Source organism: Moschus berezovskii, chromosome 10 (assembly GCF_049115385.1).
Source record: "Moschus berezovskii isolate FMDL1 chromosome 10, NW_MosBer_1.0, whole genome shotgun sequence".
In the NCBI taxonomy this organism is placed as follows: domain Eukaryota; kingdom Metazoa; phylum Chordata; class Mammalia; order Artiodactyla; family Moschidae; genus Moschus; species Moschus berezovskii.
In genome coordinates this window covers 41,861,988-41,882,269 of record NC_142469.1, presented here as the reverse complement: position 1 = coordinate 41,882,269, position 20,282 = coordinate 41,861,988, and the positions used below count along the sequence as shown (strand labels likewise).

The 20,282-nt window shown below is 39.9% G+C and overlaps 1 protein-coding gene across 2 annotated transcripts in view; it reads right to left on the bottom strand.

The window, feature by feature from the left end:
• HDAC2 (histone deacetylase 2) overlaps window positions 1–16,291 on the bottom strand; it is a 32,271-nt gene extending 15,980 nt beyond the window's left edge. Inside the window, exons 1-5 of one of the 2 annotated variants that reach the window (XR_016038402.1) lie at window positions 16,016–16,291; window positions 4,312–4,424; window positions 3,143–3,260; window positions 919–993; window positions 285–423 (exon numbers count right to left, since the gene is read on the bottom strand). Coding sequence is in view for 1 of the 2 variants with exons in the window: in XM_055433195.2 (XP_055289170.1) it covers window positions 285–423; window positions 919–993; window positions 3,143–3,260; window positions 4,312–4,424; window positions 16,016–16,067 (497 nt within the window). In the remaining variant the exon portion in view is untranslated. The remainder of the gene's footprint in view (window positions 1–284; window positions 424–918; window positions 994–3,142; window positions 3,261–4,311; window positions 4,425–16,015) is intronic. The other variant, XM_055433195.2, reaches the window with a different exon arrangement.
• Window positions 16,292–20,282: the final 3,991 nt, after the last annotated feature.

Genomic DNA, 20,282 nt, shown 5'->3' with positions numbered 1-20,282 from the left:
TTTTCAATAGTTAAAACTATAATATCTCCAATCTAAACTGTCAAGTTACTTCTAATACTTTTAGAAAGGTACTTAATAAACTCTCAGACGTTAATGTGCTCTTCTCATTCTTAATAATCCAAGAACTAGCCAAATTTCCTACATTTTTACAACGGTTTGGAATGAATCTGTACATGATTTATTAACTATTTTCAACCTACTGTTCACATTTTAAAAAAGGCACAGGTTTTTATTATGAATTAAAACACTTTTTACAGGAAAAGTGTCAAACACAATGAACTTACTTTAGTAATTCAAGGATGGCAAGCACAATATCATTAACATAACAGAATCCTGATGCTTCTGATTTTTTAGCATGATGTAATCCTCCAGCCCAATTAACAGCCATATCAGTTTGTTGTCGGTTTAACTTCACAGCACCAGCTAACAAATAAAGATAGGAGAAATTTTTAAATGTTCAAAATTAAGTTAGTGTAACTAGACAAAAGCCCTAGAGGAAAGAGGATGTCATGCATAAGCAAATGAGTATAAAATCATAAAAGGATCACTGTCAAGGGCACTAACAGTTTCTCTTTAGGTAACTATTTTCCTGTAGCTGTGATCTGGTTAAAAAGAGCACATAGTTGGAAAGCGGTACTGACAATGGTAGCTAGAAGAAAGGGAGGAAAATGAAGTCTCTAAGTGAAAATGCAACTGAAGTAAAAAGCTGTAAATAAAAAAGTTTGCGACATTATGATCACAAAACTGGGTGGGGGGCGCCACTGAAAACTGTAACTGTAAACAGCTATAAACATACTATACACATACTACTTTTGTTATTAAAATCAGCCACTATTAAAGCTTGTTTCAAATAAATATCTCAAAAAATACACACAAGTTTAAATCAACTTTCAAATTTGACGAAATCAAGACACTTACCAACTGAGCCACCAGTTGAAAGCTGACAAAACTCAAAAAGTCCATCAAACACTGGACAGTCCTCTCCGACATTAACTGTGGAAGACGTATTTCATTAATTTCAATCCATTCTGTGAATTAATGAAAGCCTTTTCTTACAAAAACTATATCCTAAAAATAACATTTGATTCAATTATAAAACATACATATCATAGTAGTAAAGTTTGCAATTTTATCCAAGGCAGCTAAAGTGTTATATCTGAAATACCACCACCAATACTTAACATGATTATTTGTGGAAAATATCTGCTTTTTAGACAATAACTATCAAAATAGAAAAGGTATTTGGTGTTATTTAATTAAAATGAGGTTAAATTTCCTAGGCATTTCTTCTTAAATATACAACAGTAAATTAATCAAAAGTCTAAAAAGCTTAAATTTAAGTTCAATTGCTTTATGATTTACATTCTTTAAAATTCTCTTAAGTACATAGAGCATCCATAACTTTGAAATGTACTGATTACCAAAAAAATATAAGTTGGTTGCCCACGTCCATGGTTAGTGTATTCTTGAAAGATGGTAAGAATTAATTAAGCTCATGACAGCCAAGAAACAGACGAGAGATACTTAATGCACAAGGAGACAACACATGCATATAGATATACAGCACATCACAACATAGTTAGCTTCTTAGTACTGAAAGGATGAAATGGACATAGATCGTACAACCCATTCTCAGTTCTCCTCACCCCTCAATTTATATCCTCTTCAAGAAAAAGGGTCATTACTTTGTACAGCTTTGCACATCCTTAATTTAACATATACATTTTAGCTTCCTGCTATTCAGATATGACCATTATCTTAATACAATTCAGTATTATGAAAATTTAAAACCAATCTTGCTAATTCATTTTACCTTAGGGCTAACTATGACTTAATCGAAGCCTAAATCCCCATTGAAAAAACAGGGGCAAATAATATTGATATTTGTAATACAACATTTTATTGAATCAAATGAGATAATCAAAACATACATCAAATTCTATGAATTTATAAGATGTCTAGCAACTACACGTAATTTAGTATTACTGAACAAACAATACTGTTTTCTTTTAACAAAATCATTATTGAAGTCCATCAATAAAAACATCGGAACGAACTCCAGTATCAAGTTTTAAAAGACATTGTTCTAGTCATTTTAGAAAGACATCTTGCACTCTATCTTCTTGCATTCAGTCTCTAATAATAAAATATCTACAAAAGAGAACACTGTGTAGAAGAGAATCAAAAGCTTCATTGATACAACAAAGGGAAATACAGATATACGTACAATTGTCCCTTGGTATCAACAAGGTATTGTTTTTAGGACCCGGATGATTGATACCCAATTCTGGGGATGCTCAAATACAGTATTTTCATACAACCAATGGAACATCCTCCCATATATTTAAATCATCTCTGATTACTCACAAAGCTTAATACAATAATAGCTGTATTAAGTTGAATTAAGTTGAAAGTAGATAGTTGTAATGGAGAAGGCAATGGCACCCTACTCCAGTACTCTTGCCTGGAAAATCCCATGGACAGAGAAGCCTGGTGGGCTGCAGTCCATGGGGTCGCTACGAGTCGGACATGACCGAGCGACTTCACTTTCACTTTTCACTTTCATGCCCCGGAGAAGGAAATGGCAACCCACTCCAGTGTTCTTGCCTGGAGATTCCCAAAGATGGGGGAGCCTGGTGGGCTGCCGTCTATGGGGTCGCACAGAGTCGGACACGACTGAAGTGACAGCAGCAGCAGCAGCAGACAGTTGCAAATGCAATGAAAACAGTTGCCTACAAGAGGCAAATTCAAGTTTTGCTTTTTGGGACTTTCTGGAATAGTGTGGATCAAAGCACACAAACAGAAGACAAGAAATATACACACCAGACTAAGGCCAAAGTACACTCATATTTTTAAAAGCAGGGGAGTGAGGTTTCCCTACGAATACCCACGGAACCAAAACAAAGAGCAAAGAATGTCCAAGTAGCCCTTTGGCAGTCTGACAGACCAATAAGCTTCAGGTAGGCTGTTTTTTTGTTTTATGTGTTTAAAAGGAGCTTTAGTATTGTCACAAGGACTGTTAAAAATCAATAAATAATTAGATCAGGAAAATATTTAGATTTAGATAACTCTAATTACAAGTTCTGAAAGTACTTATTTATACTTATCACTACTAATATATACTTTTAACATAGAAACGTACATCTCTGCATCTGCTTACTATACTCAGACATGTTATCTGGTCTTATTGAACGTAGAAATTTGATGTACTCATCACTGTGGTATTTTGTCATTTCTTCAGCAGTGGCTTTATGGGGCCTCTGTGAAGAAAAATAAATGTCAGAATCGTGGAATTACAACTGGTTAGATCAGGGTTACCAAATAAAATAGATAAATTTCAAAGCAAATCCAATTTTATACATGTGTGTTTTAGAAAGCAGTAATCAATTTCAAAAACAATATTCCTCTAAAAAGGATTACACAGGTCTAACACCAACTATGAATTAATCACTCCTTTTCTTTTAGTGGAAATGGGCCAATCCTTCTAAAGACAAACCCATGTGCATAAACTCTACTTTCTAACATTTTCTACCATAAACCTTCTGCTCCATAGCCATTAATTTCATCACTGACCATTAATTTTCAGGAAGGTTGAGACTCATCCAGGTAAAATGAGACTCATTCTCTATTAGTTCATGATCTCTCTTCCTTTTCCTTTGACTATCCTAATCATCCTTGTTCCTAGGAAGTTCACTTCATTTATGACACCCTTCTTCCACAAGGCTTCCTGAATCCAAGTCCTATTCAACCCCTCCTCTCTAAATGTCTATAATCTCAAAGAAAGAAGTTAACATATATTGCCCAACACTGTTCACTGCTCCAAGCTGTCCTATTCTCCCCCAACAGACAGGAACTATTGCATCTTATATTTATCTACATTCTTATCTTTTCTGCACAACAGATACTTTGCATGCTTACTAATACAGTGTTTCATATGCAAACAAATATTTGTATGATTAATTTTCTACCTAATTCTTTTGTAATAGCCCCAGATCAACTCTTCAGCAGCATAGACAGGTCAATAATTATTTTAACAAAAATATTTAGTATGCTAAATTGAGCTGGTCTCTAGTTATGGGAAAACCTGGGGGAGGGAGACTTTTTTTTTTAAATGGTTGAAGGAAAAAGGGAAAAAGGAGGCCACAGCTCCCACACTCTCAAGTTCTCTCTGAAAACTGAAACAAAAAAGAGGACTTTCTGTTTCCTTCCAGTCCTTTTCATCTGCTAAATGCCCTCCAATTTTGAAAACAAAGTTTCAAAGCAATGGTAAAAAACAAAGAAAACTGAATATTTACCAAAAAGTATACTCACATATATTTCCATTTTTCTATATAAGCCATAATTTAGCAGCAAGTTATGGGTCATGCGGATCCTATGAGGTTTCATGGGATGACCCTGTCCATAATAATAATTTCCAATATCACCTAAAATAGGAAAGACAAAATGAACAATACAGACAAGGGAATCTTCATGAACTATTCATTGTTTACCATTAGAAGATGTCATCTAAATAAAATAAGCTTTATTTAAAATATTAAATAATGATATTAAATTTTGCAACTCTCAAACTATTAGAAAACCAAGATACTATGCATTCTTTTACACACTGAGGACCCCATCAATACATTCAGTTTAGTTCAGTTCAGTCGCTCGGTCGTGTCCGACTCTTTGCGACTCCATGAACTGCAGCACGCCAGGCCTCCCTGTCCATCACCAACTCCCGGAGCTTACTCAAATTCATGTCCATCGAGTCGGTGATGCCATCCAGCCATCTCATCCTCTGTTCATCCCCTTCTCCTCCTGCCCCTAATCCCTCCCAGCATCAGTCTTTTCCAATGAATGAACTCTTTGCATGAGGTGGCCAAAGTATTGGAGTTTCAGCCTCAGCATCAGTCCTTCCAATGAACACCCAGGATTGATCTTCTTTAGAATGGACTGGTTGGATCTCCTTGCAGTCCAAGGGACCCGCAAGAGTCTTCTGCAACACCACAGTTCAAAAGCATCAATTCTTTGGCGATCAGCTTTCTTCACAGTCCAACTCTCACATCCATACATGACCATGGGAAAAACCACAGCCTTGACTAGATGGACCTTTGTTGGCAAAGTAATGTCTCTGCTTTTTAATATGCTATCTAGGTTGGTCATAACTTTCCTTCCAAGGAGTAAGCATCTTTTAATTTCACGGCTGCAGTCACCATCTTCCGTGATTTTGAAGCCCCCCAAAATAAAGTCTGCCATTGTTTCCACTGTTTCCCCATCTATTTCCCATGAAGTGATGGGACCGGATGCCATGATCTTAATTTCCTGAATGTTGAGCTTAAAGCCAACTTTTTCACTCTCCTCTTTCACTTTCATCAAGAGGCTTTTTAGTTGCTCTTCACTTTCTGCATAAGGGTGTTGTCAATACATTGTGTTTGTTCAAATATTAAGGCAAATAAGCTTTTCTGATTTTTAGGTTACTAGAAGTTTGGGATTAGCATAAATAAAATAGTCTTTACTCAAGTTACAAAAAGGAGTCACTGTTCCTTAAAGTGACACCTGCTTTTAGTATTCAATGGCAAATTCAAATGAGTAAGGCACGTAAGGAGTTTCACGAGTATGACTTCTCCTTCTTAAGATGATTTACTGGCATCCTCAAATCCTGGACAGTTGGTATTACCGTGGCTGGAATGTTTTATATATCCACATCGGTCAATAAGGAATTTTGGTAACTGAAACTGGCATCCTAAATAAAGTTTTGTTATGACATACTCACTACATTTTTCAGGCTAATGAGGATATTTTGCCTCATTCTTCATGATTAAAAAGTTATAATTCCTATCTTTTTATGATATCTCATATTCTGGGTCTTAATGCTTTACACATAAGGTTTACTTTAAATAACACCAAAACCCCAGATTTTTGCCTACCAAATTCCAATAAAATTAATACTTTTAGGTAGGTAAAGAACCAGTGTTTCTATAATAAAAAGTGTTAAGGATGCCACTTAAATATACACCATTTTTCTAATGAAATGGGCAATCTTTACAACAATGTTTATTAGAAATTACTTTCAGTACTAATTCTAGTTTTTAAATAATCTAGTCTAAAATTTGAGCCAATCTGACTGCAATGGTTTGAACTCATCTTAAATATGGGTTCATATAATAAAAACTAGAGATAATGATGTTTACTACCCTTCTGGATCAAAAATATCTTTCAAAATCCTGCCTAAATACACACTTTTTTTGGTTTGTTTAATGAAAATTGGAATTCATAAACTTCTGCTTCTCTCTTCCATATTTTTTAATAGTAGTCCAGGATGAACATTCACTTTTATAACATTATAACATACTTGTTTCTAATACTACTACTAACTGATTTTGTTGGTGCTGCACCTTTAATTTACTTAACTCTTCATCTTCAAAACAAGCTTTCCTCTGAAAACAATTCATATATACACATGGTCAACCTTTCTTAATCTGTGCCAACAATAAAGCTAAGACATTACAGATAAATAGCAAAGTAGAGCTATGGGGACACGGTTCAGCATTTATCACAGTTCGGAGGCTATGAGAGTACTGGAAACTAACTAATTTCCTAGCTGTAATGCTCTGCTTTACATCATGACAATACACATAAAGTTCCTTGAAAGCAGCCTGGTCTCAATTAATACTTAGATATGGAAAGCTCACTAGATTTACAAAGTATCACGGGCCTAAGTTAACGCAAGGAAGGTATTTCTAAGTTATCATCCCTACCAAACGAGATAACAAGAATAAGAATAAAGATTCTCTAGCTTCCCAGGTGGTACAGCGGTAAAGAATCCACCTGTCAATCCAGGAGACGCAAGGGATGCAGGTTCGATCCCTGGGTCAGGAAGATTCCCTGGAGTAGGAAATGGCAACCCACTCCAGTATTCTTGCCTGGAAAATCCCAGGAACACAGGTGGGTTACAGTCCATGGGATCGCAAACAGTTGGACACAATCGAGCACACACACTCTTCACATAACTTTCATCTCCTCTGTGTAAAAATTATAAGATGAAATGTCTCTAATATCTAGCATATCTTAAGGTCAAATACTCTAGTTATGTACGTACTCAGAATTCAACAAGAAGCTATCACTAATCTAATAATTAAAAGATGCCTGCTCCTTGGAAGAAAAGTTATGACCAATCTAGATAGCATATTAAAAAGTAGAGACGTTACTTTGCCAACAAAGGTCGGTCGAGTCAAAGCTATGGTTTTTCTAATAGTCATGTATGGATGTGAGACCTGGACTATAAAGAAAGTTGAGCGCCGAAGAATTGATGCTTTTGAACTGTGGTGTTGGAGAAGACTCTTGAGAATTGCTTGGACTGCAAGGAGATCCAACCAGTCCATCCTATAGGAAATCAGTCCTGAATATTCATTGGAAGGACTGATGTTGAAGCTGAAACTCCAATACTTGGGCCACCTGATGTGAAGAACTGACTCATTTGAAAAGACCCTGATGCTGGGAAAGATTGAAGGCAGGAGAAGGGGACTACAGAGGATGAGATGGCTGGATGGCATCACCGACTCAATGGACTTAAGTGTGAGTAAACTCCGGGAGTTGGTGATGAACAGAGAGGCCTGACGTGCTGCAGTCCACAGGGTCGCAAAGAGTTGGACACAACTAAGCAACTGGACTGAACTGAATTAATAATGAGAAAGACAGCAATAATCTACAGAAGGAAAGTATAGCTGCAATTTCTCAGCAAGAAATTGAAAAAAAAGATGTAGCAGCAATTAGCATTTATTCAGAGCATCCTAGAAGGCGCTGTTCTAAGCACTTCACGTGTATTATCTGTTAATCTTTTCAGCAACCCTATGATGTAGGTATTATTATTACTACTGTTCCTAATTTATTAATGTGAAGATGGAGAGATGTAAACAAGTCAGGTGATATTATGACAGTCACATAGCTAGCAAGTAGAAGAGCTAGGTTCAAACTCGGGGGCAGAGCAATTCTGCCAATCTTAAGTAGTAGCTACTGGGAAAGTAATGGCACTTAAAGTCACTGGAAAGAAATGGTAGGGGGACGCCTGACAAGAAAAGGACATAAAATGGAATACGAACATTTAAAGAAAATGAAGATTAAAAAAACTACCTATCTACCAATAGGGTCCTCAAATTTTATATGAATATACACAGCTTTCAACAAGTTTCTTGGCTATACTTTGGGGGCCCAGTTCTACCAAGAATATGCATACTACATAAATGACACATGCCCACAAAGGCAGCCAAGTTACAGACAACTGCTATTTGGTTTATGAAGAATTCTTACAAAACCTAAGGGAGTACTAGAAGAACTGCTTAATCCCCTATCACAAAATTCTCTACATGGCTGCTCTGCAGACATCCACTTTTCTATGAAGTTGCAAAAACCTATGGATTTATTCACCTCATTTAAATGGTCAGTAACATAATTTGGGGGTTTCCCAGGTGGTGCAGTACCAATGCAGGAGACGTGGGTTCAATCCCTGAGTTGGGACGATCTCCTAGACGAGGAAATGGCAACTGATTCCAATATTTTTGTCTGAAAAATTCCATGGGAAGAGGAGCCTGGCAGATTACAGACCATGCAGTCACAAAGAGTCAGACACAACTGAGCAAGGACACAATGTAATTTGGGCATTTAAAATGTTACCTTGATTTTCATCAAAATACTAAAAAATGATTTACCAGTGAAATAAGCATTCAGAAAAATAAGCTCGAAGTGGTTCCTTGAATACAACAAACTTTGTCAGTGTGAAGTAATTACCAAAAAGATTTAGGTATTACCTGCAAAATTTTCAAAACTGCTCACTCTTCAAGAAGCTCCCAGAATAGAAGTGGCTACTAAGGTCTACAATCTCTTTTCTTTAAAGTTCTCGAGACTAGATATATTTGATTTTATAAATGTAATATGATGTATCTGCCATATATTATGTGACAACCGTAAGTCTGGGCCGCATTCTGTAAGCAAACATTAATATGTCTGCAGCAAAAATGTGTAAATATTCAAAATAAGTGGATGATAAAAAAGATGATAAATATTAATTCAAGTTAAACTTTTGATTCCAAATGAGTTGTAAAATTTTTTTTCACTTTTCAGATAATTTTGGATTTCAGAACTATGAAATTAACCTTAATGCCTCAAGAAAAGTTGACTAAAAAATGATTCAAGAAAAAACAGAAAGCTACTGTATTATTTTTGTCTTCCACAGACTAGATAGACCACTAGTGACTTGAACACACTGGCTACTTCTTGAAATACTCAGTCTTGTTTTCCATGATACCACTTTCCTGGATTTCATACCACCCCACAGCCACTCTTCCACCAATCTTTATTTATCAAGTCTCTTGAGTTCACTCATTCATTTAATACATCAAGAGCCTACTGTGTGCCAGCCAGGTGCTTAGGTAAGTGAATCAACAGTGTTGCTCTAAATCCTCTTCTCTCAGGAATAAGGCACCTAACTGCTCAAAATTCAGAAATTTAGGAGCCATCTTGTATTTAGTGATCACAAAGTCCCAACTCCATTTCCAACCCAATCAACAAATTCTATCAGTTTTACTCCTAAAATCTCTCTTAAATATGTCTCTATCAGCTGTATTCATTACCTTGTATGTGGACCAATATATACTCAATTCTTACTTTCAGTCTTACATTCTATCACTCTTTCCCATCCTTTCTCCACTTTCCAGACACTTAAGAAAACTTCAGTGGCTTTCTGCTTCCTGAATAAAGTCCAAACCTCTAACCACAAAGTCTTGGGTGGTCTGGCCCTTTACTACCTGGCCTGACCCTATAGTTTCCCTATGTCTTCCCCTTAGCTTCCTCTCTGTTAAGTGCACCAGGTCTTTTCTAACTATGCAGCCTTTGAAGTCTGCAGTGTCTTATGAAAGAAAACTCTTTAAGGAGGTTGGCCTATTCTATGACTTCAGGGGCTTCCCACCTCTAAATTGACCCTACCAAGGTCCCCTCACTTACTATCTAACATAGTCCTACTTTTCCTTCTTAAAAACATTTTTAATTAAAAATATTTTTTTATATTGGAGTATAGTTGATTTACAATGTCATGTTAGTTTCAAGTGTACGGAAAAGTGATTCAAGTATACTTACACATATATCTATTCTTTTTCACACTCTTTCCCATATAGGCTACTACAGGATATTGAGTAGAGTTCCCTGTGCCATATAGTATTATACAGATTATCTATTTTATATACAATAGTTTGTATATGTTAATCACAAACTCCTAATTTATCCCTCCTCCCCACCTTTCCCCTCTGGTAGCCATAAATTTGTTTCCTAAGTCTGAATCTGTTTTGTACATAAATTCATTTATATTATCTTTTTAGGTTCCATATACAAATGGTATCATGCCATTTGTCTTTCTCTGACTTACCTTTCACTTACTATGTCTAAGTCCATCCACGTTGCTGCAAATGGCATTATTTCATTCTTTTTACGAATGAGTAATATTCCATTATTACTCTGTGTGTGTATGTGTGTATTGCATCTTCTTTAACCACTCCTCGGTTGATGGACAGTGAGGCTGCTTCCATGTCTTGATGACTGTAAACAGTGCTGCAATAAACACTGGGGTACATGTATCTTTTCAAGTTAGTTTTCTCCAGATATATGCCTCTCTGCTCAATCAGGTCTGACTTTTTGTGACCCTATTGACTGTAGCCTGCCAGGCTCCTGTCCATGGGATTCTCCTGGCAAGAATACTGGAGTGGGGTGCCATTTCCTCCTCTAGGGAATTTTCTTCAGATATATGCCTAGGAGTGGGATTGCTTGATCACATGGTAGCTCCACTTTTAGATTTTTAAGGAAAACCTCGATACTGTTCTCCATAGTGGCTGTATCAATTTACATCTCAATCAACAGTGTAGGAGGGTTCCCTTTTTTCCACACCCTCTCCAGTATTTATTTCTAACACAGTCTTATATTTTCTTCTTAGGATTTCAATCTTTTGTCTACACAACACAGACTAAGGACTTCAACTCCATTTAGTATTTCTGAACTCAAAATTGACATCACCCCAACACTTGAACTTTAAATCTGATCTCATCCACCTTTCAATGCTGTTATCATTTCCGAAGAGATAATTAACCTTTCTCCCCAATTGCAACAGTTTCCTTTAAAGATTTGTCAACACAAGCATTTAAAGTTTTTGTTAAGGGAAAGAAAAAATTACTAATAAATTTTTTTGGTAGCAGATAAACCTTTTCTTTTTTTACACTAGCAGTGGCAACAGTTCCACACTTGTGTCACCAAAGGAAAAATGAAAAATCTTTTAGGTACCAGGTGTTGCTCTCTCCTTGGACATTAAAACTAGACTATGTAGAAAAGGATAGATGGTGAGCTGAGTCAGATACACAAATCTATTTTCATGGAGAAAATAAAATGTCACTCATCCTGCCTGTCTGTAACTTGAGTGGCTGTAAGAATTAAAATATATAAAAGGGTTCCAGCTGTAAAAGTATAAGGTATTTATCATTTATTCATCAACAATGCAAAAAAACCTTTATTAAGGCTGGTAGAAGTATAGACATCAGCAAAACAGAATTTATCCTCATGAAGTTTATATTACAGTAGGAAGAAAGACAAAAATTAGGTGTAATTGATAGGGAGAAAAACAGTAACAGAGATTAGGGTAAAAGGGAAAAGCTTCTCTGTTAAGGTGAAATCTGAAGGAAGTAAATGGTCTCAGTCTTATGTTCTGCTATGTTTAAATAAATGATGTGCAATAAAACCACTGATATTTCTGAATTGCTGCTATAATTCAGTATCCAGATTTGCCTCCAAAGAAAAGATTACCTATTTTATGGATAATAATGTTTATACTATATCTAAGAACCCATGCAGATATATTAAAGACTATCTAGCAAAAGGCTTGGGCTTCCCTGGTGGCTCAGCAGGAAAGAATCTGGCTGCAATGCAGGAGACCCAGGTTTGATCCCTGGGTCAGGAAGATCCCTTGGAGGAGTGCATGGCAACCCACTTCAATACTCCTGCTTAGAGAATCCCATGGACAGAGGAGTCTGGCAGGCTGCAGTCCATAGGGTTGCACAGAGTTAGACATGGCTGAGCAACTAAGCAGCAGCAGCAAAAGGCTCTGGCATCACTGTTATAAATAAAATCTAAGGAAACCTGCCAATAGTTGACTGCCAAGTAGAATTCTCATAACGTGCTACAGTAGACTCAGTGTATACTGGGAGACATGATTTTGGTAACTTTTATAGTCTATCTTTGTACAGTGTTGAGTGCTTTTCTCTGAATCACCTTTCTCCAAATATTATGATGAACCCTATCAGAGAAGGGAAAAATACAACACAGAGGAATGTCTATAATCACATAAATTGTGATATACAACCTTACTATTAATATATTGTATATACAATAAAACAGACACTAAAGGTAACTGGCCTCAAGCTAATTTAAAACAAACTACAGTTAACATTTCTTGACAAAATATTACTGATGTGTGTATTTAATCAGAGCTTAACACAGCTTGGTTTCCTAATTATATTTAAGTACAGAAATCACATCGTTTTATTTTTTTCTCTTTCACCATGTGGCAAGTGGGATCTTAGTTCCCTGACCAGGGATTGAAATCACGCCCCTTGCAGGGGAAGCTCAAAACCATGACCACTTGACTACCAGGGAATTCCTAGAAATCACATTACTTTAAAGCCAGAAGGGATATAACTATATCATTTTATAGATGATCAACAATCTTGCAGTATATACTAGATGATCAAGATTTAGGAAACAAGTCGTGAGTCAAAAGCTGCCAAAGTAAAAATTTCTCTTGTGCATGCAGTTGCTTCAGTCATGTCCGACTCTTGGCGACCCTATGGACTGTAGCTTGCCAGCCTCCTCTGTCCATGGGGTTCTCCAGGCAAGAATACTAGAGTGGGTTGCTTTTCTATTCTCCAGGGAATCTTCCCCACCCAGGAATCAAACCTGCATCTCCTGCACCTCCAGCATTGCAGGCGGATTTTTTACCCATGAGCCAGTGGGGAAGCCCCCAAAACTCTTACTTTTCCTCAAAGGTCTAAGGATATTTCATCCATCAAAGTCCTGAAACTCTCATTCTGGTGATCTAAACGGTATGATACTGAGGACTGTAATGTGAACAGAGGAAAGAACATACGTCTTTAGAAGTCCCTTTCATTTGCTAGATATTCTCTCTGTGTCACCAAGAGCAGGCCTCATGGTCCCACTAAGCCTAAAGGTAGGATCCCTATGGTTACAGAATTTGCTATACCTCACTGCTTCCCTCTTGATCTTTCTTCCTTCTACTTCCTTTACAACAAGTTAAAAACAGCTATTCTAGTTTCATAGATTATTGACACTGAGACTGTTATTTTTGACACAGATGTTGTTGTTTAGTTGCCAAGTGGTGTCCGAGGGACCCCATGGACTGTAGCCTGCCAGGCTCCTCTGTCCACAGGACTTCCCCCAGTAAGGAATACTGGATTTTTGTCTATCTTAGAGTCAGTTCTCTGATGCACAAGCTCTTTCCTCACAATTAAAAAAACGGAAAAAATAAAAACTACTATCACTATCTTTATAAGCTGACAAAATAGGGTTTTTCTGGTGATGAAAATCTAAGCTTTTGGAATTAACTATGCACAGCTTAACATACTATCACCTACAATGAATTAGCATAATGATATCTATTCAATAACCTGTACAAAATATTTTATTACCCCACCTCCACAAAAAGAACCCAAAGCATATTCCCAATGTAAGCAATTACATATTCCATTCTAAAAATCAAGGAAGAGCCATAGACAAAAGACAGATAACCTAACCAGAGACATCTAAACATCCAATTATACACCTGCTGTTGGCCATCAGATGAAGCAGTTGAATGGTCCACTATAAAGTACTGACTAAATCACAAAGATTACTCTTCCTATCAAGTCTGCATCCTGCCCTTGGGATCAATACTTGCTCCCATTCACTCAAAGAAGGCTCATTGTAAATGGGCCCAGGAAAAGAATAGCTGTTGATAAAACTGCTACTTAAGTGTACCTTCTGGTTCTGCAGTTCAAGCCTGATGACAAGAAGTTTCAAGCAGCTCACTTCATCAGAGCCTATCATTGTCAACAGCAACTAACAGCTGCAGGCAGAGCCTTAGTACCAGTTACCCTAACCTTTTAAAACCTTTCTTCTCTTACCCCAAGCCCTGCTAACACATCTCTAAACCTTAGAAACAATATGATTTTAAAAATTAACTTACACACACGGTTATTTACTTTTCAATTTGGTCATGGAACCCAAGTCAAGGCCAGTGACCCAAAATATGCATGAACTCTTAATTAACTCTAAGAAACTTCCATAATTTACATTAAAATTAAAATCTACTCCCATCTCCACCCCTCCGTGATGGCATAATTTCAGATCAATTTGTATCACATATACATATAGTCTTCTCAAAAAATATTTTAAAAAATGGCTGTTAATATTTAACACTTAGATTTCTTCTGTAAGATTTTTTTCCACAAATGACACAGGTGGTTATTTTATATAAACAGGCATGAAAATGATTCATGCTTGCTAACTAGAGAGACATGATATGGCCATTTTAAAATTAAAGTCTAGATTTATTCTGACCTAGTCCTCTAAGATCTTTCCATCAGTCTAAGATTTTACGGTTTATGATACACTGAATGTAGGAAACAGCTTCCAAAATTTTTGTTGCTTCACACAAATCAGATGGACTTTCAGGTCCCTGAACCTAGCTTCTTTGTTAAATTTTAGAATTTCTTCTCTGGAGAGTAACCTAACTAGGAACTATTTACCAAGTTAACGTCTTCGTGCAAACTATAAAAAAGGTAACCACTTCTTTTAGTGTAATTTAGACTTGCACAGGAAACGGGATTTAAAATGACTTACTGCTCATTGCAAATGAGGTTAGAGCCTCTAAAACGAAATTATTTGATTTTTATAATTTACTGTTCCATGAGCTCAAGCTTATCTGATGATTTAGTACTTTCTGCCCTACTCCTCAAAGTTTTCCAACACCAGGACTCCCACCACCTAGAAACAGCTTTCGCAAGCCAGATGCCAAAGCTATCGGTCCTACACCTCCAAAGCAGGGTCTATTTCCTGATCGAACAAAGAGCAACAAAGAAGTGGGTGGTAACCGCCTCTCAGAGAGGCAAGCCAGGACCCATCGAGGTTGATCTACAACACAAGCAAGCAACAGCGACAGCACGTTGCCCCACCACCGTCGCATTTCCCGTGAAGACTGACTACCTCAAACTCGAAAACCCTCATTTTTATTGAGGAAGTGAAGCCCTTTCATTTGAATGCTGAGAAAGTGGCGCTCAGAGAACGCGGCAAACAAAGGAGAGGGATGGAGCCCACGCAAAACAGGGGTGCGAACGCGCCTCACGGCGGCCGTGGGCCACCACCCTCAGGGGCTACTCTCCAGCACCCAACCCGGTCGAGGGTTCCGGGGTGAGGCCGGCGGCAGAGCAGAGGAGGAGACGCTCGGGCCAGCCGGGGACACCGAGGAGGGCAGAGGCGTGCAGGGGAGGGATGGGGGCTGGAGGGGCGGAGCTCTCGGGGACGTGGGTCTTTGTGTGCAGTCTGGGCCGGGGTAGCTGTTTGGGCCCCTCGGGGAGAAACCGGGTGCAGGCGGCCGGAGCAGGGGACCCCCCAAAACCTCCCTCCCTTCCACGAGCGGCGGGCGGGACAGGCGCGAGGGAGGGCCGGCCCCTCCGCACTAGCACCCAGCCGGCGCAGGCGGGCGGCGGGCCGCGCTGCCGGAGCCAGAGGGGCCGCAGGGAAAAGCGGGGCGTCCGCTTAGCTCCCCGCGGAGGCTGCCGGACGGCGCCGGGTCGGGAACGGGTTAAGATGCTGCCAAACGTCGGTCCCTCCTCCTGACCCCTCAGCACCCGGCGCCAAGCCTCGCGACGGCGGCCGCAGAGCCGGTGCGGCTCCGGGCCCGGCGCCACAGCCCCCGGCCGCCCGCCCTCCCGCCCGCCCGGCGTCTCACCATCGTAGTAGTAGCAGACTTTCTTCTTGCCTCCTCCTTGACTGTACGCCATGGGCTCCCCGGCCACCGCCGCCTCCGGCTTCTCCTCTGGCTGCTGCTGCTACTGCTGCCTCCGCGGCTCCGGCAGGGAGAGAAGAGGGCTGGTGGCAGTCCCGCGGGGAAGGGCAGGCCGGAGGGAGGAGAGGAGCGGCGTGCCGGGAGGGCTGGGTACCGCCCGGCCGGAGGGCCGAGAGCGCGGACCAGGGGGTGGCGGCGGCGCCAACTCGCGACACTGGGGAGGGGGAGGGGGCCGCCAAACCACCTCCGGCGGCCGAGGGGAGGGGGGCGCGTCCACTGCGACGCCACGGGGGAGGGGGGCAAGCGGCTTCTTCAATTTGGGAAAAGAGGCTTCCTTATGATGAGCAACTTGCACAGGACGGCTACCCAATACAGTCGTAAAAGGTTTTTTTTTTTCTTAAAAAAAGAGGAGGCTTTCGCTTTACAGAGCGATTAGGTCGGTAAAGGGAGCGTGGAGCCGGGTGAACGCTCCTCCCCTTCGGATCTTCGCGCAGTGGTTGCGTCTAGCCTGAGCCTGCGCAGTCGGCGCCTCCCCAACCGTAGCCCCGGCCGCCTGGACCCCCTCCGCGAAGTCCCACGCCGCTCCCCTCCCCCTCTGTCGCGAAGCTCCCGCCGGGGCGGACCACGTGCTCCGAGCCGGGCGCAGAGACCACTATCCCACCCCTTCGACCTTCTCGAACCCGCCGAGCTGCAGCCCACGATCCCTGTTCTGGGTCGTCGTGGATTTCATTTATTTTTTTCATTTTCTGCTGATAATCGCTCGGAGGAGGTTTTGACCTCGGAGGAGGTCCCCCCTGTTAAGGGGACCAGACCTATTGCAGACATTAAAGAGCAGAGAGTACTGCCTGACTTTAAATAGGCAGTTATGGCATGCATGTATGTGTTGGGGTTCTAAGTATTTGCATTTATGATGTATTTCATTTATATCTATAATGTGTGTTAACTCTATTGAGACTCCCAACAACTGGGAGTAAGCTGGGAGATAAATATAGTTTCTAGTTCTTCTTTATAAATGGAGAGATTAACGTACTTGGTCCTCTCCAAGGTTGATGGTCTGGGGTTTGATTTCAGCCTTTCTCTAAAGTCCACACATCCTAGCTGCTCCATTATGATTGCTTCTGCTGGCTGGGCACTGAAAGATAGCAGCATAAAGTTCAGAGAAAGGACTTTCAGATCTTTGGGACGTTATAAATACCTTTGCCCCTGTGTTCAACAAGTCATCAAACATGGACCTGCTCTAAGCCACCCACCTTGCAGGTGACTGGGGTGGGAGTGGGGGATGCGGACAGTGCATAGGTAAAACTCATTCCCATATACCATTTACTGTTTATAGGTGCAGACTCAGTCATTCAGCCCTGTCTGACTCTGCGATCCCGTGGACTGTGGACCCCGCCCCCCACCCCAGGCTCCTCTGTCTATGGGATTTTCTGGGCAAGAAGACTGGAGCAGGTTGCCATTTCCTCTCCAAGGGGAATCTTCCTGATCCAAGGTTGGAACTTCGGTCTCCTACATTGGCTGGCGAATTCTTTACCATTAAGCCATCTGGGAAGCCCATTTATCATTTGTAGGTTTCCCCAAATACACATCCTCTCCCATCCCTATCAAAAAACAAACAAGTCCTTATTGAAGTAGGAATCATTGGGAGCCAGTAACAAAATTATCCTTATAATTTTGCTATTAAATATTTGACTTCAGAATCTCCAGGGAGTTCATACTTAAAGCAGAAATTTTCCTCCACCTCACCCCTAAGAAATTTAGAAAAAATAAATCCAAGGTAGCCTCCATCCCCCTCTACCTAAGTCCATGCTTTTAGCAAGCACCCAGGTAAGGGACACAGTTGGTACAAGAATCAGAGTGAGAAACTTTGACTTTAGAGGTTAAAAATTACGTGATACTATTTTACATCTTTTACGCTATCAAGCCCCAAATCAACTTGGTATATTCTGAGAACAAAATAAGTTAATTTAGTAGAAACTAATATTCTCAGAGCCAGGAGAGTGGAAACTGAAATGAGACTTTGTTTACTTCTGGAAGACTTCCTTGACTTTACTTCTTCCCGAACCTCCAGTCTGTTTTTTCTGCCCCTCACTTGGTGGTTGTGACTTGTACCCTTTTAGCTCAACACTCACCATATTGCAGTTGTCTACAACTTCTCTGAACTTCTCATTAGAACAGTGTCATGAGGGGAGAGACTATGTTTGTCTTGCAGGTAGGTATATCTGTATGCATATGACTTGGGGGAAGTCATTCGATTGTCTGAATTGCCTTATCCGTAAAATAGGGCAGTATTGCTTGGGGAGTAATTCCTCATATGAATTATTCAGTTCAGTTCAATTCAGTTCAGTCGCTCAGTCGTGTCCGACTCTTTGCGACCCCATGAATCACAGCACCCCAGGCCTCCCTGTCCATCACCAACTCCTGGAGTTCACTCAAACTCAAGTCCATCGAGTCAGTGATGCCATCCAGCCATCTCATTCTCTGTCGTCTGCTTCTCCTCCGGCCCCCAATCCCTCCCAGCATCAGAGTCTTTTCCAGTGAGTCAACTCTTCGCATGAGGTGGCCAAAGTATTGGAGTTTCAGCTTTAGCATCAGTCCTTCCAATGAACACCCAGGATTGATCTCCTCTGAATGGACTGGTTGGATCTCCTTGCAGTCCAAGGGACTCTCAAGAGGCTTCTCCAACACCACAGTTCGAAAGCATCAATTCTTCGGCGATCAGCTTTCTTCACAGTCCAACTCTCACATCCATACATGACCACGGGAAAAACCATAGCCTTGACTAGACGGACCTTGGTTGGCAAAGTAATGTCTCTGCTTTTTAATATGCTATCTAGGTTGGTCATAACGTTCCTTCCAAGCAGTAAGCGTCTTAATTTCACGGCTGCAATCAGCCGTATGAATTGTAGAGTACCTCAAATAAGAAAATTAATACAGAATAGATTTTTAAAAAAATATTTGTTTATTTGGCTGCCTTGGGTCTTAGTTGTGACACACAGGCTCAGTAGTCGTGGTGCTCGGGCTTAGTTGCTCCATGGCATGTGGGGTCTTAGTTTCCCAGCCAGAGAGTGAACCTGTGTCCCCTGCACTGCAAGGCAGATTCTTAATCACTGGACCACTACGTAAGTCCCCAGAATAGTTTTTAAACAATGAAGAACTATGTGAGTACAAGGGAGTATTAGGATTATTGTTATAATACTAGTAATAATTATTATTGTTGGCATCCGTGGAACCTACCTTTGAACTTGTGAAAAGAGCCTGGACATATATTTACATATTTTGCTTGGTCTAGGAACTTGTTATATTAACTATTTTTAAATAATTTTATTATTTTCAATTTTTAATTGGAGTATAGTTGATTTACAATGTGTTAGTTTCTGGTGTACAGCAAAGTGTATATACATATATATACTTTTAAAGCTTATATATGTATACTTTTTTATTTTCCCTTTCATTTAGGCTGTTTAAGATATTAAATATAGTTCCCTGTGCTATACAGTAGGACTTTGTGGTTTATCTATTTTATATATAGTAATTTGTATCTGCTAATTCCAAACTCCTAATTTACCCCTGCCCCATCTTCTTTCCCCTTTAGTAACCATAAGTTCCTATTCTATGTCTGTGAATCTGTTTCTGTTTTGTAAATAAGTTCATTTGTATCATATTTTAGATTCCACATATAAGTGATATGTAGTATTGTCCTCTTTGAGTTCATTTCACTTAGTATGATCATCTCTACACTCATCCATGTTGCTGAAAGTATCATTATTTCACTTTCTTATGTCTCATAAATACTCCATTGTGCATGTGGGTGTGGGTGTGTGTGTGTATAGCACATCTCTTTATCCATTCATCTGTCGATGGGCGTTTAGGTTGCTTCGATGTCTTGGCTATTGTAAATATTGCTGCAATGAACATTGGGGTACATGTATCTTTTCAAATTATGGTTTTTCCAGATATATGCCCAGGAATGGGCTTGCTGGATCATATGGTAAGTCTATTTTTAGTTTTTTTAAGGAATTCCATACTGTTTTCCACAGTGGCTGCACCAATTTACATTCCCACCAACAGTGTGGGAGGATTCTGTTTTCTCCACACTCTCTCCAACGTTTGTCATTTGTAGACTTTTTAATGATGGCCATTCTGACCGGTGTGAGGTGATACCTCATTTTAGTTTTGATTTGCAATTCTGTAGTAGTTAGCAATGTTGAGC